The 23,311-nt window shown below is 33.8% G+C and overlaps 2 protein-coding genes across 2 annotated transcripts; both read right to left on the bottom strand.

The window, feature by feature from the left end:
- Positions 1-815: 815 nt before the first annotated feature.
- On the bottom strand, positions 816-3,253 carry LOC108552633 (uncharacterized). The gene is given in 4 exon segments (XM_017907277.1): positions 816-1,521; positions 1,523-2,227; positions 2,397-2,488; positions 3,230-3,253. Coding segments are annotated over 4 exon segments (1,527 nt in total).
- Positions 3,254-17,791: 14,538 nt separating this feature from the next.
- Positions 17,792-21,976, bottom strand: LOC108552659 (one cut domain family member 3). Its single transcript, XM_017907311.1, has 3 exons — positions 21,962-21,976; positions 19,367-19,428; positions 17,792-19,265 (listed from the first exon to the last, which is right to left on the bottom strand). The coding sequence occupies exons 1-3, from the start codon at positions 21,974-21,976 to the stop codon at positions 17,792-17,794; spliced, it is 1,551 nt and encodes a 516-aa protein (XP_017762800.1).
- Positions 21,977-23,311: the final 1,335 nt, after the last annotated feature.

Here is a 23,311-nt window from a genome sequence, read left to right on the forward strand (position 1 = left end):
TTAGAACGTTCATATACATGAGTTTTATATAAGCCAATGTGTGTACACGGATACTTTCTCTATAGTCGAGGTCTCCCATATACAACACTTAATTTCCTTCCATAAACATCTTGAACTTTCTCCAGTTTCGCAGCGGCAGCAACAACGGCGATCGCGTGGTTACGTTGCGTCATGACAAACGTGGTTCCACGGATGATGAAGTGGATCAGTAAGACGAATGTGTTAACGAAATATGAAGAAACTGTTTTGATAATACCAATGATTAGTATAGGTAATAATTTGGCTACGTAAAGTTTGAAAAAGGAGCGAGGAAAGATAGAAGTACTAGGTTAATTTGTATTTGTTTACTAATAAATTGGTTTATAGCGATAATTTGTGTAAAAAATATTTATTTATTTCTTGCTTTGATGAAATATTCTAGTCTTTAGTAAATTCTGCTGTTCCTATTATTTTAGCAATACAGAATGGTTCTTTTTTTACTAAATATATAAGTTCTTAGAAATTCGATGCCTAATACATAGGAAAATGAAAATAAACTATGAAATGATTAAAGAATTACATCAACAAAATATTAATCAACTTTATTCGTAACGGCATCGGTTAACAAAGAAAGGTAACAACAACATTGTATAAAAAAGTGAAGGAAGAAGGAAATATACATAAAGGTAAAACGCGTTAGAATCAGGACTATATCAGTCAATTAATCCATCGAAAACTTAGCTCTCTACAACTTATCATACGACTAAAATAATATATACAGCGGCTTATGTTACAATACTTTCACGAATAGAGTTTTGTACAAGCATACTGCTCGATCAGTGATTAGGGAACGCGAAATTGCCTGCCAGGCCGCTCTGATTATTTGATGCCGGCGGTGGTACCAGGTCTTGACTTATCGATGGAGCTTCAGTTTTCGATGATCTATCCCACCTAACTTTATTCTCATCGACTTGCCGTTGTTGTTGCTGACCTTGAACATTTTGCTTTGAGATATTGTCAGGATTGTAAGGAACTACTTGAGTACTTTGAGCCTGAGTATCCTTTCGATCTTCCCAGCCGTGATGATGAGGATGATGGTCATCTATGGGAAACCATTCCGATATCCAGACTGGCTTCCAAATTTTCTTCCATGCTGGAACCCAAATTTCCTTCCAGGCTGGTACCCAGATCTGTTTCCAAGCTTCTTTCCAGGCTAATTTCTTATCAGGTATCCATTCCAGTTTCTTTTCAGTCTTCCAAATTTGTTTCCAAGCCTCCTTCCATTCTAATTTTTTATCAGGTACCCAAATAAGTTTTTTGGATGGTTTCCAGATCTGTTTCCATTCTTCCTTCCATATCAGTTTCTTATCATCTACCCAAATTTGTTTCTTAGCTGGCTTCCAGATTTGCTTCCAGGCTTCTACCCACTCTAACTTTTTGTCTGGTACCCAAATCTGTTTTTTCGCCGGTTTCCAATACTTTTTCCATAAAGGTTTCCAGATTAGTTTTTTCTTCCACAAATCATGGCTACTATATTGCCACCAGAATTTCTTTCCAAACCGGCTTCCAGATCTTTTTCCACGCGGGTACCTGAATTTCTTTCCAAGCTGGAACCTTTATAGGTTTCCAGACGGGTTTCCAGACTTTCTTCCATGCTGGTACTTGAATGTCCTTCCACACTGGGACCTGTATTTCCTTCCATACTGGCTTCCAAATCTTTTTCCAAGCTGGTACCTCGATGTTCTTCCACACTGCTTTCTTCGTTGGTTCCCACACAGGTTTCCAAATTTTCTTCCAAGCGGGCTTCCAAATTTGTTTCTTCGCAGGTTTCCATATTTTCTTCCATCCTGGTTTCCAGATTAATTTCTTCTTCCAATACCCTTTATCATGATGATCATGATGATCATCGTGATGTTCTTCGACTGTAGCGCCACCTCCATTTCCAGAGTGACCAAAACCAACACCAATATCACCGCCACCGGAATGACTATAACCACCACCGATGTCACCACCTCCGGAATGACCCAGACTACCGTCGATACCACTACCTCCAGAATGGCCAAAACTTGCGGAAATGGCAGCTCCTCCAGAATGACCGAAGCCACCTCCAAGATTACCGCCGAGGTCACCACCATGACCATTTAAATCTCCACCATGACTGCTGAAGTCTCCACCGTAACCGGTACCTAGATCACCGCCGTGACCTCCCAAGTCACCACCCCATCTCTTTTGTGCCGCTGTGCCATATCTACATACAAAAATTATTTGAAGGGTTGTAATAATTTTATAAAATAATCTAAATTTATTAGTAATAAAATACAAATATATGATACTTGACCTTCATAAAAAAATGAAAGAAGTAATTTCAATGAAATTTGATTTGTGTTTTTAGGAAAAATAATAAGAGATATACTTACGGAGTTTGTTGCTGAGACTTTTGTTGTAGTTGACTCTGATCGACTGCCTTGCTCGCCACAAAAGCGATTTGCAGCAGCACAAATAATGCAGCCTATAAACAACATAAGTGGGCGAATATAATGGAATTTCACCAGAAATATCACACCAGTAAATGCCTGTGATTTGTTTTATTTTAAAACTTTGTTTTATTGTTTTTGAATTCTAAACCGCATGTTTACTACTGTTTAGATCTTGATAAGAACTTGAAACATAAACGTCCATGTGGGGACGGAGAAATCTCTATTCCTTTATGGCGATGTTCCAGACATGACTTTTAACGGCTTTTCGTTTATGGAACATCACTTTCGAAACTCGCCGTTGATCGATAATCAAGTAACACGTTTGTCGACAAATAGTGACCAGTGTCTTACAGTTGCGATTCTGCCTACTGTTGTTTTCAAACTGTTATATATTGTGGGTGAAGAGAAACAAACTACTAAAGAATACAGGTGCAGTTTACTTTATAATATATTATAAGAACATTTAAAACTTTCAAAATATTAAATATTTAAAAATTTTCATAAAATTCATGAATGTGGATTTCTAAATTCATACTTATGCTTGAATAGAATGTTTCAATGTTTAAATCGATCACCATTCTTTTATTCCGACACTCGATACTTACTCCAAATACGACGAATGTCGAAGACATCACGAATTATTTTGCTAGCACCCTTGCTACGATAAAATTGTTTAAAAACATTCACCTTACTCTGAATGATACTTAAAAGCTTTACCGATATGGAATATGTTAATAAATTTAATCAAAACTTATTTTGCAATAAAAACTGACCACGCATCCCGGGCGAATCCTCATATTTCTCGCAATGCCGCCCGTCGGGCTTGGGCCGCGTACTCTTGTTCCCTAAGTGCAGGAAAACGTAAGTTACTTCGTCCAATCAGCGGAACGCCGTAGTTATATAGGCGCGTATTCTCCCCCAGTGCTATCGTCGGAAGGTGGATCGTGGTGTGTCTGGGCCAGGTGGTTAAAGTGGTGGTAAAATCATCCTGGTGGAGGAGGTAGTCCACATAGTCGGAGGAAATCGAGAAGTGATGGTGGTGGGTTCTGACGAGACAGCGTTACGGAAAGCCCGTAACGCGACTGCCTAGCGATGGGACCGATCATATTTCTTATTGGATCACCAGATGATATTATTGGCCAAAGGTATTTTAACGCTTTATAACGTTTATCTATTTCTTTGAAACATACATTTGATAGAAGATATATAAAATTGTGTATTTGTTTCAGAAATAAAGGGAATATTATTTATATGGTCCGGTAATAATATTTTTCAATATTTAATTTATCTGGTAATTGTAGAATTTTAGGCAACTTCTCGATATAAAGCAATATATTGTGTCTTTACCAGATATAAGTTTAACGTAAAAATGATTGTTGGATTGTTTAATAGAAATTGCTATAACATAAAATGTTTCAAACAAATTGTATATAATATTGCATTATCTACTCTTTCAATTATTTGAACATAATACCGGTTACAATATTTATTTTATTTGTTTTAATTATTTTCATTATATACATTTTATCATTTTATTGTACTTTAGTTCAATTTCTCATATCATTCTAACAATAATTTATAACTCTTATAAGTAACATACATCACACATTTCATAATCATTGTGACAAAAGGCGTTCATAAATTTATATACAAAGCTCAACAGGGAGTTAATCCCATCACTAGGTGCGCTTTCCTTCCTCCTTGCTGGTATCCACCTCCCACGAGCAGACTGGCAATCTTACTTTATACCACGATGGGCCATCGTTCCGGAGAAAGTGATCGAGAACATGATCCGGTCGGACAAGCCTGGCGATTTCGTTCTCTTAGTATTTGCGTGGCTATGTCCAGCGAAGGCGAAGTTCACGGGTAGACAAGGTTATGTAGCAAGGTTATACCTGGTGCTCTAGATTACTTGAGAATGTAAAGGTGGTGGAAAAGGAGATCGACCAAGCCACCTCGTGTTTCACGTGAATTTTTTCTCCTCGAACGATTCGATCGATTTTAGCTATCTGTTTTACATGCATGTCGGTTTCTCTCCAGGGATGCCCCGGGGCTGGACCACAACCGTTTTTCCTTTCACATGCCCTATCGTTGATGAGTGCCTGAAGGACTATCGAGAAATCGCATTTTACTATTTGATCTCGTAATCGCAGAAACAATGAAACAAAAAGATATTTCACTTGTAACAAATGTTTAAAAGAAAATAAATCTTAAATCTACGTGGAAAAATTTATTCTACAAACTGTAAAAATTGTATATTTCTTCACATAAATACATATTTATGAGCTTCCTGTCCTATGGGAAATTGCGGAACTAATTGTTGCTGCGAAGCACAATCATTGAAATAGTCATGTAGTTTCGCCTTTACGTCGAACGGAAATAAATTCAGCATGATTTCTAACGCCTGGTCTTTCATTAATTAGGCATTCAGTCAGGTTCACATAGATCAACTTCCAAATACAAGACGCATGATTTCGTTTACACAATTTTATTGCTCATTAAGTTATTTAATATAGCCATGTGACAGGAAACACATAAATAATCTCTTATTTAATCAAATGTTTGTCTCAAGGTCACCGAAAAGTGTCCAAAATATACGAAACCAAAGAAATTTTTTCTTTGTAAAAAGGATACAAAAAAAAAGGGAATTTATTTATTCCTATGTATTACATGCTTTTGCAAGATTTAATCGTCTGAAACAAAATAACATGCACAGGTTATGGCAGCGTTGCGTCCTCGTGAAAGTATACGCTGAAGCGGGATGAAATTTTATAATGCAAAAGTGACGACTCGTGTTTCGAACAATTTTTCGTGACCATTTTTTGACCATTGATTATTGCGAAATCTATTTCACTATTTCATCTACAAATTTAATATCTCATAATTTGAAAGTATAATATCGCAAGGCAAGTTTGCAGGGAGAGGAAGTGCATATGCATTCAAACAAAATGAGCGTATTTTTAAATAAATCTATAGAAATGTATAACCTGCAATTTGATTATTAAATTTTAGTTCAACTATCTAATGAAACATGTTATCCAGCATTTCCGGGATGATTTTTGAAACCTCTTTACGAATACGAAACTGTTAGAATACGTTCTAGCTATTCCGGTTTGTAAATCATTCGCTTGTACATTTGCTCCAGATTTTCGAGTCTGTACGGAAGAACAATCCAGACCGTCGTTTCACCACTCTTCCTCAACCAGGATATTAATTTCCGCCTGATATCAGCATCTTCTTTCTGTTTCGAGAAGCACAGCTTTAAATCTGAGAGTCATCATTCTTAGAATTTCTTAAGAACATTTTAACTTTCTTTTTTTTCATAATTTCCTAACTGCATGCCATGAGCTAAAAAGTAAATATGAAATACATAGTTATCGACAATTATATAACAAAACATCAAGAATTTATTGTCATATACAGCGCCATTTTATTTCCTATTCTTTGAAGAGAGAGAGAGTTGGTACGCACTTTCGATCGATTTCAACGTTTTTAATGTCCAACGAGAAATGTCAACATAACAGAGATGTCTAGATGTTAGCAGCAACTCTTATGGGTAGAGAGTAGGATACGGTGTGACATGCATCGTTTGATGCGTGGGTAGAAGTGGAAAAGGAACATTTAAAACGTTCCAAAGGCGCGACGGCAAATAGAGGATCGAAGTATTTTAGAAATTCGTATTTGCACTCCAAATGGTCGACTTATGGGCGGCGAGTACCTACCGTCTGCTTTCTAAACGATTCGTCCCTCGAGATAGCTCGCCGACACTTCGCTCCTCGAAATCTCTTCTCCGATATTTGGGTTATACGCCCCGGTAAAAAGATTTACGGAAAACAAACGATTGCTACATGTTCCTAGAAACGGTGTCTTAGTTTAGTTATTATCAGAAGTGGAACTAGGTCTTCCCCCTATTTTCTTCTATAAAAGTTAGTGAACAAATTAGTTAAAATAGTGAACAAATTAATACTTGATATTTCCTTTTCTTAAATGTATATAAAATTATATATTATATATACCATGCTTTTATCTTGAGTAGTCGACAATAATCGAGGGAACAAGCAACCGGGTGAACAATATGTAAGTTACATCCTTCCTATTTTACGCACGATACTTATCTTTTGAATCTAAAAGGAAAATACGATATATAAACGTATGAATTTTTCTTAAAAGATCAAAATTATAGCGCATTTAATTATTACTTATTTAGAAAGTCGAAAATATTTGTATGAAGTAAAGAAATAAAATTCATATAAAAATTGTTTTCTTAAAGAAACATATCTATAAAAACAATTCTTAAAAAACAAAAAATCTTAAAAAAATAGAAACATTAAACTTATTTTGCCGGAAGCATTTAACATGTCACGTTACTTCATTAAGAAGACATGTAGTTATCTAAAACATATTTTCAATGTCTTGTGCTGGATTCTAACCTCCTTTATCAACGAAATAAAATGTTAATTACATTATTAATCTTCAGAGTGTAATTATAACCTTTTAAATCAGAAACTTTTCGTTTGTCTTCAACTTTTTGTCCATGTAATTTCACAGGAGTGAAAGATGTTCGAGGTGATTTCATACCGCCCATCGGTAGATACACGTATGGGGCGTGCGTTTACGCACGTTCGCATGACCATATAAACAAATATTATCGCGTTACCTAATCACTGCTACCCATCACCCATTATCAATTAATAGTTTGCCATGATTTTCACCAAGTTAATTCATTAAGGTGTGGAAGCAAATTTCTCAGAAATTATTTCTATAATCATAACCTGCAATCTTAATTTGACAATTAGCAAAAAAATTACGGTTATTGCAACTTTTTTTCAACATTTTAACCTTACCATTTTGTAATATTTAACATGATCTTTAATATATATTGTGCCACGTTTACGATTTTTAATTCACGTTAAACTTGCCATATAAGTTATTGACGTTACCAACGTATGTAAACAAACATTTGTCACCAGCCATATCCGTAATTTGAACTAAAGACATGAAAAGAGTGCAGCACAGAACGGATTACAAAGTAGTTCAATGTGGCACATATTGATTCAAATTATTTTGACTAACTTTAGTTGCAATTAAGGTTCAAAAATTTATTTTTTATTATTAGAAAGCTTTTATAAACTTTCAAAGTATTTTGAAAGATTTTGTTAGTTATTGTACTTCTTAGTGTTTCCTTTGTCGAACATTCAACAAGTGTTACTCAATTGAAACGTTGTTTGGCGTTCAATTAGAGTGTCTAGAATGTGCTATCGTTGTATGGTTCTCATGTACGTCGAACATGGAGTAGTATGTTTAACTATATCGGATAGTAAGAACATCCGCTATTTCCAGTCCATAGAAGTTCAGTGAAAGTAACGAATACAGCCGGGCAATTGATGTAACAACTTTGCTCTAGACTTTGGTCTATCTCGTCATTCCATTACGAATTGTAACGCCTTCTGAAACCACAATTCCTGCTAATAAGTAGGTAACTCAGTGAAAGGTACACTATCGTTTATGGTCAATGTCTTAATATTAAATTAAGTGATTCGCATACTATTAAAAATATCTAATTAAAATATGCAATCAAATTTAAAGTAAATTTTTTAATATTTGTATATTTCACATACTATAGATGTTATACATCTGCACCATAAGTATCTAACATTTACAATACTAATATTAATTCTGTTGATTTGAAAGCGTTAAGTATTGTCACATCCTTATTTGAAAGTGAATTGCGTGAATTTCTTTGGATCGTAGATTGCGTACATACTTCGATTTCCTAGAATGCAATTGCATAGACTTCGATAGATACCTTTATCCTCGTTTAAACTGAAAACTGTCCATCTCTTTACAAAAATATGATGTTTTAGGAAACCAGCATGATGATCTTTCTTTTCGTGTCAAGATCTTGAATGACATCGAAATACGAGGGTGAACATAGAAGCGGGCAGGCGTAAAACGTAATTGTCAGAACTGGGAGTGGAAAGTGTCAGAATGCGCTAATCGCCGAGATTAACTTTCACATATTATAACAACTTTATGAACGTTGGAATGTTCTCAGAGAGCAGGAAGTGTTATTAAGACTGCGGCCGGTTACTCAAGCACGCTTGAATAAGTTTCGATTCCACGGAATTTTCTCCTGCCACTAACCTTCATGAGTAGAATTAAAATATTTTGTACTTAATGTTCAGTTAAATTGCACTCGTAAGTTTTAAGTGAAGTGATAGAAAGAATGGTAAATGAAGCGCTATATGTTGAACGTGTTGCCACGGTTAGATAACAAGGATTTCACTTCATCAATTCAAGGTAAAGTTCACGATTCAGTTTATTCAAAACCTTATATTTTAATTTCTCCGCGGTAATATCACAGAGAGGTGAAAATTCTACAGTGAATAGCCTACTGGTGACATTAATCAATGACAGACATAAATTTACATGCACACGATTGATGAATTTCTATCTGCACCTTGACATTTGATGCAGCATTGGTGAAGCTGTAGAAGGAAATAAGAACCATTGGCGTAGTCGCAGATGATATCTGGAAATTTATGTATGTATTTAAAGATCATAATACTAAAATTCTTATACATTTCCAAACACACAACTATTAAAAATAAAAATAAACGAAATAGATGTATAAATGTAAAATATTATTTTATTGTAAAACAAATGTATAAAATTCTGAACAGTATTCACCTCCATTGAGGATAAGAATAACTAAATAAAAAGGAAACGTGTCCTGCATATCCTATAGGTCATCAAGCTCCGACCGTTACCCTTTTCCCATGTGACACGGTCTCTTCTTTCCGGCTTCCCGAATGAACAGGCAATTTCCACGATGGGAAAGTTACAATGTTCGTACATTCTTCCCATGAAAGAAGAAAGAAACTAACGCGCACTAGCCTTCGATTTTCGTCTTGTAAACGATCGAGCGCACATTTCCGCTGTAACGAATGAGTAGAGAGCTGAAGATGCATCTAAGGTCGGAAGAGTCTGTATTGGGTCGAAAGTGAAACTAACATTTCAACGCGGCAATGTAATTGAGCCAATTAAGAGGTAGTTGAAATCATGTATTTTCAAACTGGTGTGTACAGAAATGTGTCCGATTCCATAAAGAATTCATGAGACATCCTTGGAATATTTACAGTTTGAATTATTTATAGAAAGTATCTGAAAGAAATTGAAAAATATCTATTTTTCACCAATCAAGTAAAAAAGACTTGTTTGTTCAGGTAATAATTTCATAATTTTAATAGTTATTCCACTATAAAGAAATATAATATATAGATTAATATGTGACAAATTTTTGAGAATATATTTAATTTTACTTGCATAATACTTTACATTGTTTTAATATCATTGAGTAGTTTCAAAAAAGGGAAAAGAGATCACTTTCCCCCCAAAAAACATAATAATGTGTAAGAACTTTTTATGTACAAGTAAACATAAACTTTTTGCCAAGTTTATAGGGGTTATAAATCCGTAAGACTACTTATATAACTCGTATAATTATGTTGTATATCTTATCCGGAAATCTTCCGGAATTTCTACGACTTTTCTCGTGATGCTTTGGAACGTCTGTTTCCAGTCAATTTTCGAGTCGACAGAGTTAAACTTCCGGGATATTCACGGATACGGGTAGAGAGCTGCGGTTGCATCGTTTAGTGTCTCGATGCATTCGAGATGGTTTCAGTTCGAAAGTGAAATCCAACCTAGTAATCAATGATGCGCCCTGGGTAGGTGAAATCTCGATGTTTAATTGGCTGTTCAATTGGATGTCACGGAACGTTTATCGACCGAGTGGTTCTGATCTAGAAATTTTGTTTGAATGTCGAAATTAGGTTATGTGTTGTGTACATTACATTCTATGTGAGTTAATAGAATGAACATAGTTTAAATAAAAGTATAAAACAATCTACATATATGCATTGGGATGTTAATAGATTATAAGATAAATGAAAACCTAACCTTTCGTGACATTCAAACATACTGTTTACTAAAAAGTCGTAGTTTTCTAAGGTCAGTGACTTACGTATTGGTGTAATATATTATCGTCTAGTTGATATTCACGAACGTGTAAATATTCTAGCAAATACCAATACTGCATAACATTCGTGAAACGAATAGCACGAGTATATTATGATACTCGAATTGTGCAGCAAAGTCTATTCGATCCCAATTTGAAAGTGAAATTTATTTCAATTTGTGATCAACGATGCACGTTATGTAGGTGAAATTACGTTTCTAATAAGCTACGCTGTAAGTTATCATTACCATTGACCTGTATATTTCATTCACATTTCAAATGATTCCACGTTACGAGTAATGCAAAAGCAAATAAACTAGTTATTCGCTTACAGTATAACTTACGTAACTATCCTATTTTTTTACTCTATACTTGAGTTCAAAATATATCAATTCTCGTATAATGTAATTCTAAAACATCGAAATTTACAGATTTCTAACCTTAAAAAGTGTCACACCTCGTATGTAAATTTCGAAGTACTTAAGTCTCTGATGGTCCAAACATCAGACTACTTGAATTTTTAAGTGGCTAATTGCCAAAGTACTTGATGAGGTACTTTTACTTTTAGTTATCGATGTATACATACTCGGATATACACTTATAAACCAGCATACAATTTACCTTGCGTGTATATTCGAGTAAATACACTAGAGTTTTATAGCGTATATAAATGATCTGATTATTCTGCCATTTTAATTTTTAGGTACCTGATTCTTCATGTACTCGAAAGTTGAAATTTTTTAATTCTGACGATTCCAAATATCGAGGTATTTGAGTTTACAAATAATTGAATGGTAAAATTTCTAATACTTCTATGCATTAAACTTTGGTAATTTTTGAATTCTCACGTTTTATAATCCAGAAATTTCAAGAAAATTCAAGCACGGAAATGTTCAGTAAGTATTACACACATTAATTCGTGAATTATACTTTCTCCATACAAATAAGAAACTTACAAAAAATAGTTGTCAATAAAGGAACCATGTGTAGAAGAAATGTATAAATGAAGAATGTACACGTGCTCGTCTTCATCGCAGCAACTCTTGTGAAAGTGGCCTTGCCGAGTAAACGCAGGTCATGACATAGTACTTCTTACTTCTTCACATCGTGTGTAGCGTACAAAAATTGATCAATGATTAAAAGGCTTCCGAAAGAAATACTTGAACTCTGCATTGACGCGAAAAAATTGTAAAATTGTAAGTTTTATTCATTAAAAATGTTTATTTAACGTGTAAGTTTGTTGTAAAATATTTATGAATTCCTCGTTCTTGTTTTTTCAGTCATACATACTCATCGTTCATATAGCGTTGGTGGCAGAATATTTCGATAGCGTAAATTCGTCAATTACTGAAAAAAAATAAAATGAAGGATATATAGAAGTTGGAGAAAAATCGTTAACAATGGTTATTGAAAGCTAAGAACACATGTATAAGACTTTATAAGTGACTTTATCTTGGGTAAAATTTGACATTAGAATTATAAATTTAAAATGAATTAATAATTGGTATTATAACTTTAATGTTAAATTACTGAAAAGATATTTACCATTTTTTTAAACTGGTCATTAATCCTATGATAGAAATGTTGGTAGATTGTAGTTACCACAAATCCATCGTATGAACGATTCGCTTTCTATTGGGTAATACATGTGATGATCGTATATGCCTCGGGTCGCGCTATACATAAAGTATGAACAACTTTCGATGTTTCGGTTTGCTACAAATAGACTATGAGTACAGGGACATTTGATTCACCGTACAAATATATTACAAGCATTATTTTTTAAACATTCAGTGACAATCTATAAGTCAAATTTTTTAAATTTGAAAAAGATTTAATGTAAAACATTCATTTCTATATTTACTAATTTTATTAGCTTTATAAATATGTATTTATATATTTATTTTAACAAATAGGGACTATTTATATATAATTTATGTAAAAATATCAATAATATTAGATAATTATGCAAAAAATAAGTTTTAATAACATATTTTGTATGTAGTTGAGTAAAGAATTTTTTATTTTAATTTGCAAGTGCATGATTTCTTGTTGTAGAAAGTTAGGTGGAAGAAGGCACAATCATGCTGATAAAGTGACATCATAAAACATAAGAGAAATTCTTACAAACCTGTAGATAACTTTATCTAATGCTACTTTCGCCGATTTTTACTATTAATTGATTGAAATATCACTACTAATGTTTTGTTTAAAAAAGAAATGTACTTAACCAAAATTAAAATAATTTGATTTTATCTCGTCAAAAATTTATTTTTTCTTCGATGGACAAAGTATTTACAAACATGAATACATTTTAATTTTGCAAATTTATAATTATTTTTCTGTTATTTCTACATATGCATAGAGGTTTCAATTACAATAATTTATATATTATACACTTGTTCAAAGAAAGAAAAATAGGTTAAGGCTATATTCTTTATACCTACTACTAAATATCACATTTTATTTATTAATTTTTCAAAACATGCTGAAATAAATTCACATCATACTTTCTGATCCATATCATTCTGAACCTGGTCAAGAACTATTTATTTTGAAATTTTTTGTTAAAATTATTCTAATGTCCATTTCTTTTCAAACTTATCCCAAATTCAATCTTTTCTAAGTCTCTTAAAAATCCATTTAAATCTCCAAAATCCAAATTTTCTCTAAATTCAAATTTAATCAAATCTTTCCTCTATCATTTTTAAGATTCCGATTCTCAGAAACTTCTCTACTTTTGATCTAAACTCCTTCCAAATCGCTGGTATTCTGAGGTTGTTCGTACATGCTGCCAAGCTATATATAGGTGCCCACCACCAGATCCGGAACTTTCACTGTCTGTAGAAGTCAACGGTACGTTGATCGGGGTTTTTCTTTGAGCTCACCACGTACGTCATTATATGTTAATTGTGTTCACCTCGCATGTGCTTCGTGTCGAGATGCTTCTACCGGTAGGAGGATGTTCGAAAGCGGCTTCTCTTATCTCTTGCAAACGTGCACGAAAAGTATCATGAATTAAAGTTACCGTGAGATCGCAATGAAGAAAGTATAGGAGCGATGCTCCTTATTAAGGTCGAAGCGTAACGAGGAAGACAGAAGCCTGCACTCATTTTCGTGACCGACTTCCTGCTTGCCGCTATCTTTTCAAGTACTGCCATATTGAGATACAGGATCTGTTTGAAAAATAATACATTTGACAGTATGTAAATAAAACAACCCGTATTTTAAAATAGTAATATATTACTATTTTTTTTTTTTATCAATACAAAGCAAATTATGAATAACTAATGTATGAGTAGATTTCTAGAAACCGCTTTCAGAATCAGCTTATATATTCTTATCATAATTGTCTATATAAATGGAATATTTTCATAGCGAATAGTTTAGTTGAATTTTTAGGTTCCAGAAATTAAAAATAATCATAGGTAAATACTACTATTTGCATTCTACCAAAATTCCAAGCACAACCCCAAAACAATAAGTAGGTTTATTGATATGTAAAAGAAATCAAACGAATACATAAACTAACAATAAGATATTATCATTTTATAATCATAACTCGTATGATATGCATGCGATGATTATGAAATACTAGTATTGTATCTACGTGTGTAAACATAGCCTTTGTAGTACCACTGATTCTTGGTAGATGGCGTTCGTGCACGAAATTATGAAAAATTTCATTATACTTCATGTATGCAATATATATACTTTATGTTAAAAGTAAATATTTTTAAAGGATTATTGGAAATGACTTTTAATAATCAAAGTGGTTATTATCGAAATGCAATTGTGCACAAACGAGATTAGAAATATATACAATTAACGAGATAACTAAGTATCCTATTAAATCTAAAAGGTATGCTTTTTATTTTATTTTTTTATTTATTTATCTATAACCAATTAAGTAATTATCTTTATCACATGTTAGTGGAATGAAACAGACAAGATTTTTTTCCTTGTCATTGAGGTTAAGTAGACTGTTTTCTTAAGAAATGCTTCACTCGCACAAATGTAAAAATTAAACCATTTGGCAGGTGGAATGATTGTAATAATTATAACCTTGTTTTATGATAATTATATCCAAATGTATCAATAAAGTATATAGATAGAACTACAAATATATTTTCAAACGAAAATCTTATTAAATGTTGTTTATGATAATTTAATGTTTTATACATTTCTTATTTTCTTTAAAAAGAGAAAAGATCTTTTTGATCGTCCTACGTTACATGGTATACAAAATCTCATTAAATCAATTGATCAATCCATCGAAGACAAACATTTTTATAACGAGCAATTCTTACAATTAGTCCTTAAATGTCTTGTTGAAACTTTCTTCTCATTATGTGATCTCTCACGATTGTTCGATTAAGCGTTAATGTTTTTTAAACGTCGCGGAACTTCCTCAAATAATCCTTTTTTGTACTCTTTTAAAAACGAATTGAGATTATATGGCCATGCACAAAGCACAACCGGAAAGATTCTATCCGAACGTTGTTGCAGGCAACGATTATGCAGGTTTTTATGTTGCATGATTAATACTTCTTGCTTACATTTAACTTGTTGACTTGTTAATCCGGTCAAATATTAGGATAGGAGGTATAGTATAAATTAATTTTATCGATGACAATATGATCGCTCAAACTCGTATTTTAGCTTCGAAAGTTGCTTTCGCATGTTACATTTTTCTGCATCGTCTCATAGTTTCAGGAATAATTGACCAGTCGTGCCACTTCCGGTATCTTCTTATCTTCCTGCCTGACTTCCTCGTGCTTTTCACGCTTCTCATCCCACATGAGTTGTCACGCGACAGGAACGGAGAAAGTAAAGGTCGTGAGCGTGAATCGCGACCCTGAGGACCCTGAGATGTACCGGTTCCCTTGAATCTCATCTTATCCCTAGAAAGCATCTTTCGTCCCTTTCACTGCCGCTTCTTCCTCTTGTTCGGTAGAAACTAAGCGCTTTCATCTAGCGAGAATTAATGTCTACCACTGTATACACAAATCCTCGTATTTATGCGATCGATGTCGTACTCGCTTGGGAACCAAGAGAAATATTTTGCGTGAACTACTAGAACAACTATCTAAAATGTATCTTTTAAACTAAAGGAGTAAGAGGAATTTCTTTGAATAATCAAATTATACGATATTAAGATTATAGAAAGATTAGTGAGAGGATGATTAAAGGCTATTAATTAAATAAATATAAAGTCGAATAGTAGGATAACGTTATTGTGCATAGTATTTGAGGAAAATTAAACTATATTTAAATGCGTATATGTTCTGTAAATCAAAGCCACTATCTACCGTTTCTATAGTTCTGAATCTTATTTTTTGTTTTTTAAATGAATCTATGATTCTTTATATATTTTTTATTAGGACGAATGACGAGTCTAACAACTACATACATGTTATAAAAGAAAAATATAAAAACTCACTGAGAAGAATTGTCGGTTGATATCCCACTAGAAAAAAGTAGATGTCCTATATCGTCAAATTCCATTAGATGAAATTGATACTGCAGAACTATGTTTCAACTTGTAACCATTCCAATGGTCAATGCTACAGCAACGTTACGAAACTTCTGTTGATTTTCAGGTATTATTTTCATTTCTTTTTTCAGTCTTAATGTCTCAAAACAAAAAATATTAAAAAATGCAATGGCATCGTTCAAATGACGAAAACAAATATTTAGATCAGTGAAAAAATGTAGACAAGAAAACTATGAATTGCTAATGTTTTGTATTCCAAAATATAATTTAATTTTCATCGAATACAATTTCCTATAGAGTTCAAAAAATGTTCTGAAATTTTATACTCACCCTGTATGTAGAGTACTTACGTGTAATCTGGCGAAATTAAAATTTGAAGCAATTCCAACGATAAAAAAATAATTAATTAAAATTGAAGTCAAGTGGAAAACAAGTTAAATGATTATTGAATAATGATTATCTAATGAAGATTAGATAAACTTAGCACAGATTGCGTCTATTATCATCCGTTCTGAACTTAAAAAAAAATTTGTTTTGTTGTTATGTAACGATGATAAATAAAATGATAAAATTGTATTGGTGTAAGCTGTATATGAGAATTAAAATTTGTAATTAATAAACGATAAATATTTCTTTATATCGTGTAATAATTATGATTTAATTTACAATTGCTTCGATTGAATTATTTTTCTTCCAACAGAGATTTTCTGTGACTTCTACTGTACAGAGGAATTTGTTTCGTCCTATATCCCGTTTTGAGGGGTCACGTAGCTCTACCAAGTTCGAAAAGCTGTCGAATAGGTAATTGCATAAGCAAACCATTTCTAGTGTAGAAACGTTTGTTTAAAAACAAAAAAAACTATTAAAGTAGCAAATAAAATATATCTTTCTTGCGTATTGTGGTTACATCAATGTTTATAATGTTTCGAAATACTGTTCCTCTTACGAGTTGAATTTTTGCAATTGAAATTTGCATAAAATTAAAACAACTCGTAACTTAAAAAAAGGTATACTTTATTACGATAACATACATAAACATTGTACAAAAATATCTCTCTCTCTCTCTCTCTCTCTCTCTCTCTCTCTCTCTCTTTCTCTCTCTCTCTATATATATATATGTATACCTCCGTGGACAATTGTTATTTACAAGGAAAAGAATAATTACGTTCATGTATGGCTTGTCCACCGTAGAGACAAACAGTACAAATGATGATTCTTATCCTAAAATATTTATATTGTAGAATTATTTAAAACTTCTTATTTTGTCCACTGGTACTTTTACAGCGGAAAATAGAGATTACTACTAGAACACGATTACTGACTTTTAAAATTTGAACGGAAAAAATTTTTATGAAAAAAAGGTTAATTAAAAAATTTCGACTAAAAGTCATTCGATGATAATCCGCCGATAGGTATTTCTTGAAATTTTCTTAAAAAAGGAAAAGAATACTTTTCTTTCAGTTTCTGAAAATTTTCCAAAAATAAAGGCTTTAGTCGTTAAAGCAACATTTTTTCACTATTAAGTATAAAGTCTTTTCTCCTCCATGATACTTTCGTGTAAGTGTCTTCATGTAATTTTTAAGAATTCTTCTAACGAATTTGAAAAACTTTGGATTCTGTTTTGTAATCGCAAGAGCAGAGTCCTAGTTTTTCTCCCAGCAAAGAAGAAAAAAAGACGCACCGATAGAGATCTCGATGGCAACTTTCGCAACTTACGGACCTTTGATCTTTAACTACGACTATACTAACAGAAAATTTAACAACGATACACATCGTCAAGATGAAGAAAGATTGAAGGAGAATCTCACGGTGAGAATTTTACTTGTATCCATGATGTTCATCGTGGTGGGGCTCGACCTGTACCCAAACTTTCTCCCAAACAGGCTTCCATACCTTCTTCCACGCTGGTACCTGCACATCCTTCCAAACTGGCACCCATTTGCTTTTCCATTCATCTTTCCATACCTGTTTCTTTTGCGTGACCCAAATTTGTTTCTTCTCTGGTATCCAAACCTGAACCGATTCCTCCTTCCAAACTAATTTCTTGTCGCTAACCCAGACTTGTTTTTTCTCTGTTTTCCAGATCTGTTTCCACTCAGCCTTCCATTCTAGCTTCTTTTCGTTGACCCAAGCTTGCTTTTTTTCTGTTCTCCAGATTTTTTTCCACACCGGTTTCCAAATTAGTTTCTTCTTCCAAAGGTCGTGACTGGTATACTGCCAACCATGATGGTCTTTACCAACATACTGTTCACCAGGGATACCAATCTTCACCCATTCGGGAACCCAGATTTTTTTCCAGTCTGGTACCTGTACCTCTTTCCATATAGGGACCTGTATTTCCTTCCACACGGGCTTCCAAACCTTTTTCCATGCAGGTACTTGAACTTCTTTCCACACTGGGACCTGGATCTCTTTCCAGATAGGCTTCTGAACCTTTTTCCAAGCTGGTACTTTTATTTCCTTCCAGGCTGGTACTTGGATTTCCTTCCATACAGGTACCTGAATTTTCTTCCATTCTTGTTTCCAGATTAGTTTTTGCTCTGTTTTCCAAATCTGTTTCCATTCCGCTTTCCATGTTAATTTTTTTTCCCATCTTCCTTGTGGTTGAGCCGGTGGTCCGTAGGATTGGGCTGGAGGACCATAAGACTGAGCTGGAGCACCATAGGATGTAGATAATCCACCACCACCGCCACCATGATGATCTCCTCCAAGTCCTTGGTCGCCCCCAAATGATCCATGCCCACCTCCGAAAGATCCATGTCCCCCTCCAACGGATCCATGTCCACCTCCAAAGGATCCATGTCCACCGCCAAAGGAGCCATGATCTCCTCCACCTCCACCTCCACCTCCACCTCCACCTCCACCATAGGATCCGCCATGATCATCGCCGAAGGAACCACCACTGCTATATCCTTGATCGCCACCAAAAGAACCGTGGTCTGATGGAGCACCGTAGGAAGAGGATGGACCCGAGGGGGCGCCATAACTAGATGATGGTGCACCATAGGAAGACGATGGACCTGATGGGGCACCATAACTGGATAATGGTGCGCCGTGAGCTCCATGGGAAGAGGATGAACCTGAGGGGGCACCATAACTAGATGATGGTCCCGATGGAGCGCCATAAGAAGAGGAAGGGGCGTTATAGGAAGAAGATGGTGCACCATAGGAAGAAGATGGTTGTGGAGCACCATAGGAATCAGATGGTGCATTGTAAGAGCCTCCTACATTTGGAACTCCATAAGAGGTTGCTGGTGGACTATATTGGCTTGGAGGTGGACTCAACGGAGCTCTGAAATTTATGATCGTTTTATTTTATTTAAATGTTCGGATTCGTTTATATTAGAAATATTTATTTCGCTGCTTGATTACTGCTTGGTGTTAACCACTTACTCCTTTTTAGTCCTTATCGGGTCCCCAAAAGTAGAGATGAAAAAGAAGCAGCACAGGAATAGCTGTAAGGTTTATTTTTTGATTACTAAACATCTGTAAATTATTACTTCTTTTTCATTTATTATTTTTTTATTCACTACTAGACTACTAAATAAGTATATGAATAATAAAGAAAAAATGGTATTCAAAAAGCTACATCATTTTCAAAAAATACACACGAAATTGTCCCATTATTCACCTGCCAGAAGAAAACACAAATCGTCTAAGCAAAAATGCAAAAAAGCTAATCATGGCACGTTAGTCATCTAGGTGATTCTAACAACTTTGTATATAATTACCTAGTAACACAGTACCAACTTCCAGACATTCAACCGACTATTGATACGATCTTTTGTATTTTAACTGAAATAGCCTCGTACACAAGCATCATACTTATAATTACAAACTGATTTCTATCTATATTTCGCTCAACCTTCATGTTTTATTCTGCTTTTTATCATTACCATCGATCACGCGAGTATTCTAGTAACACTTATATTGCATTTCCGAAACTAAAATTAAATTTAAAAAATTCAATGCTTATGTTCTGAGAGTAATCTTTATATCGTACAAATCTTGTATTAGAAACTTATTAAAATAAGGAATTAAAAATTAATGAAAATGTTCCATTAATTCTTAATCAGGTCAATATTCATTCCAGTATTTAATACCCTATGATATAATATGCTTCAGTGTAAATGTAACAATGTATTAATCTCTTCAATGATAATTGTTCATTTCATTGAAATGTTATACGCATGTATACACGTTATAGCAACTAATAGACTGAGACTGATAAAAAATTCGATGAAATTTGACAACTAAGAAAAAAGAGAACAACAAAAAGGACTATTTACAAAAAAGATCGGTGACATATATAAGCAGTCAATTTTCCCAGAAATGTCTTTACAAACATACGAATAATATATCTTGGCAACTACTTTAAGAGAGTGTCTCTAAAAAATGAAAGTGTCCGCATAAACAAGAACGGGAATGAGGTCAATGGTAGCCCTCCTTTTTTTCTTTCTTTTCTTTCTTATTTTACCAACGTGGAAACAGAAGACCGATCGTAAAATTCATGTCTGTTCATTAATGCCAAGGGGGACCAATGAGAAAGTAGGCCCCCAATTTCGTATCTCACCCCAAAACGTTTGTATCGTGAACATTTGCTTTTATATCAACCAGCGGCCATTTTGGTGAACCGGTTACCTAGTGAGATTCCTGTTACGTTGATCACAGCAAGTCACGTCTGGTTTGTCAAGATCAAGGTTCGAATCAGTCAGAGGAAGTAATAACCAAATGATTATTCGATCGATAATATTTTCAAATTAAAAATACATTAAAAAATTAGCTACAATATTAACATAAAATTTTAAGTCAAAAGTTCAAATGTGTTAGTGATACTTTTAAATTGAAAATTTTGTCAAGAAACTTAAAGCCAAAGATAAACAAGTGAAAATGTTATTTTTAAATTAAAATGTTTCAAAAAACTTAATCACAGTATTAGCATACAATTTTATGTTTTCATTGAAAATATAAGAAATGAATTTTCATAAAAAATATAAAAAATAAGATATAATATCATATTTCTAAATTAGAAGATTCTGAAATAATATACGACGATATCAGTATAGAATTACATTTGCGAGATTAAAAAATCTAATCAAAAATAATAAAAATAGGTTTTGTTGAGTTGTATTAATATCAACAATGTCGAATTGATTGAATCTAAGGTCCATATACTGATAATCCAAACAGAAAGTTGCTGAAGATGGCATTAACTTAACAATCGAGAAGAAAAAGTGTGACATAGGTCTTCGAGGTCCTCATGCTATTTCATGCGTTAGAGACAAATCACTAAACACTTATTGAGATCTGACAACGAGTGTTTATAGATTTTGGTTCACAAACAAAAATTTCTCTAAATGGGCTCAAAGTGGGAAGTGAACGAGTTTTGGCTATTTTCAATACAGTTTCACGAGAGATGATCATTCGAGGCACGAGCATACCGCTCGACTTTCCATTCTATACACTGAGAAGCGACGAGAATACCTAGTTAGGATTGTTCCTAGAAAATAGCCGCGATGAGCTAAATTCGATGACTTGAACGAATGTTAACCGGTTGTATATAAACGAAATTACCGACCCTCAACGTAGTAGGCAGCTTTACTCGTAGAAAAAATATACGAACGAGTTTTTCTGAAAATTACTCAGCCTAGATAGTAATGCAACATCAAAATGAATAACGATTACAATACAAGATTTTTATGCAATAATTATTGCCTCTTTGAAACACCAAGGAACACAATATCCACGGGATCAAATGACTTAGCATTACAGCACGTTTAAACCAAAACACAGTATGACTTTGAAAGCCAACCTAATATTCTAACTCAAACTTCGAGGAATAGAAGTTCGTTAATCCATTATTATATTCCAACATTCTCATCACTCCTCCACGATCACAATTTCTTATCACAGATACACTTATACGACACGAATCTTCCGAGTCGCGAAACAATTGCTGCAAGATGGCGACAAAAATTGGACACTGACCAGGCTAGACCGCATCTTCTCAAGTAAAAGGGGTATCGTTCACCGCGCGAAAAGAAGGAAAAAACGGCAAAGGCTGCCGCCTTTTTTTTATGTTGTTACGGTTCGTCACTCCTCTGACGAATTCCCTGTAGCTCCGATGCCTTTTATAGCGAATGTTTCCTCCGCCTAAGCAGCTAGTCGCCCTAAGCATAGAGATATTTCGAGGAGGGGTATACTCATGAGTACGTTCGTGATGCTATACGGGGGTCCCAGCGATGCTACATCCTGAACTCTCCTCTGGAGGGGATTTCCTCCATGTCGTCGTTCATCGAAGGTAAAAGGGGTATTTGGGTGCCATCAACGAACAAGATGCGAGACGTGAATTTTTTCATAATGTGCACCATTCTAGTCGTAAACACGTTACTGGTTACTTTTACAGGTGTACACTTTCAAGCTAAATCTTTCGGCCAGCGACCTTCTCGTTACCAAATTATCATCCTCAACATGAAAGAAGATTGATAATGATTGTTTAACTTCTGTGAAAAATTAAAATTATTGTACATTTTTAAATTTACAAAAATAGAAAAGTAAAATTTTCAAACAAACTTTTGCCTTCTTTTCAGAAGTAAACCTTTAACAAAAGTAGAATTTGTCCAAGTTATCAATTCATTATACGAATACAGACTAAGGAAGTGATATGTACAAATGCAAACATTGAAGATCAATTAACTTATACTTACTGTTGGTTCACTTGTGGAGATAAACTTCCTCAATGCTGGTATTCAATCATGAATAGGAAAGAATGTTGTATGATCATGCATTTGTTTGCTTTCACTAGGAGTACAGTTAAAACGTTTTATACAATCATTACTATATCCGTTTGATCTTTGTTTCGTTTGTAATCTCGGGAAAGCGCTGAAAACATCGAATGTTATGATACTCATCCTTCTCCAGTATCAACTTCTATAAAGCTACTTGATTGCAAAGTACTAGCTGCATACAGGTTAAATATATAGCTACAGGGTAAACTTTGTAAATATGAATATATGTATAAATTCTATTATAATACCTTTAGTTAAACAGTAATTACATCGATTAAAATGAAACATCCCAAAATGGTTAATAAAAATGATCATCATTTTAAACAAAACAATGTTAAAATTCTTGTAGTAATAAGGAGACGAAAAAAAGTAATGAACCTTAGCCGAGATATCCTGTTTTATTTGTTCCGTTTACCAAACATAGCATCATATGACTGTCATTTATTTTAATCCCTAGACAGCTTTCATTATTGGCAAAAAATTAAATACGCTAGAAACTTACAGGAATTTATTGTTGCAAATACTTTTCAATGAAATAGTTACGAGAATA

The sequence above is a fragment of the Eufriesea mexicana genome, unplaced genomic scaffold (assembly GCF_001483705.2).
Source record: "Eufriesea mexicana isolate 0111107269 unplaced genomic scaffold, ASM148370v2 scaffold7569, whole genome shotgun sequence".
NCBI classification, from domain to species: domain Eukaryota; kingdom Metazoa; phylum Arthropoda; class Insecta; order Hymenoptera; family Apidae; genus Eufriesea; species Eufriesea mexicana.

Coding starts and splice junctions, on each gene's coding strand:
- LOC108552659 (XM_017907311.1), bottom strand. Junction 19,266..19,366: donor CCGATAAGGACTAAAAAGGA/GTAAGTGGTTAA, acceptor CATAAATTTCAG/AGCTCCGTTGAGTCCACCTC.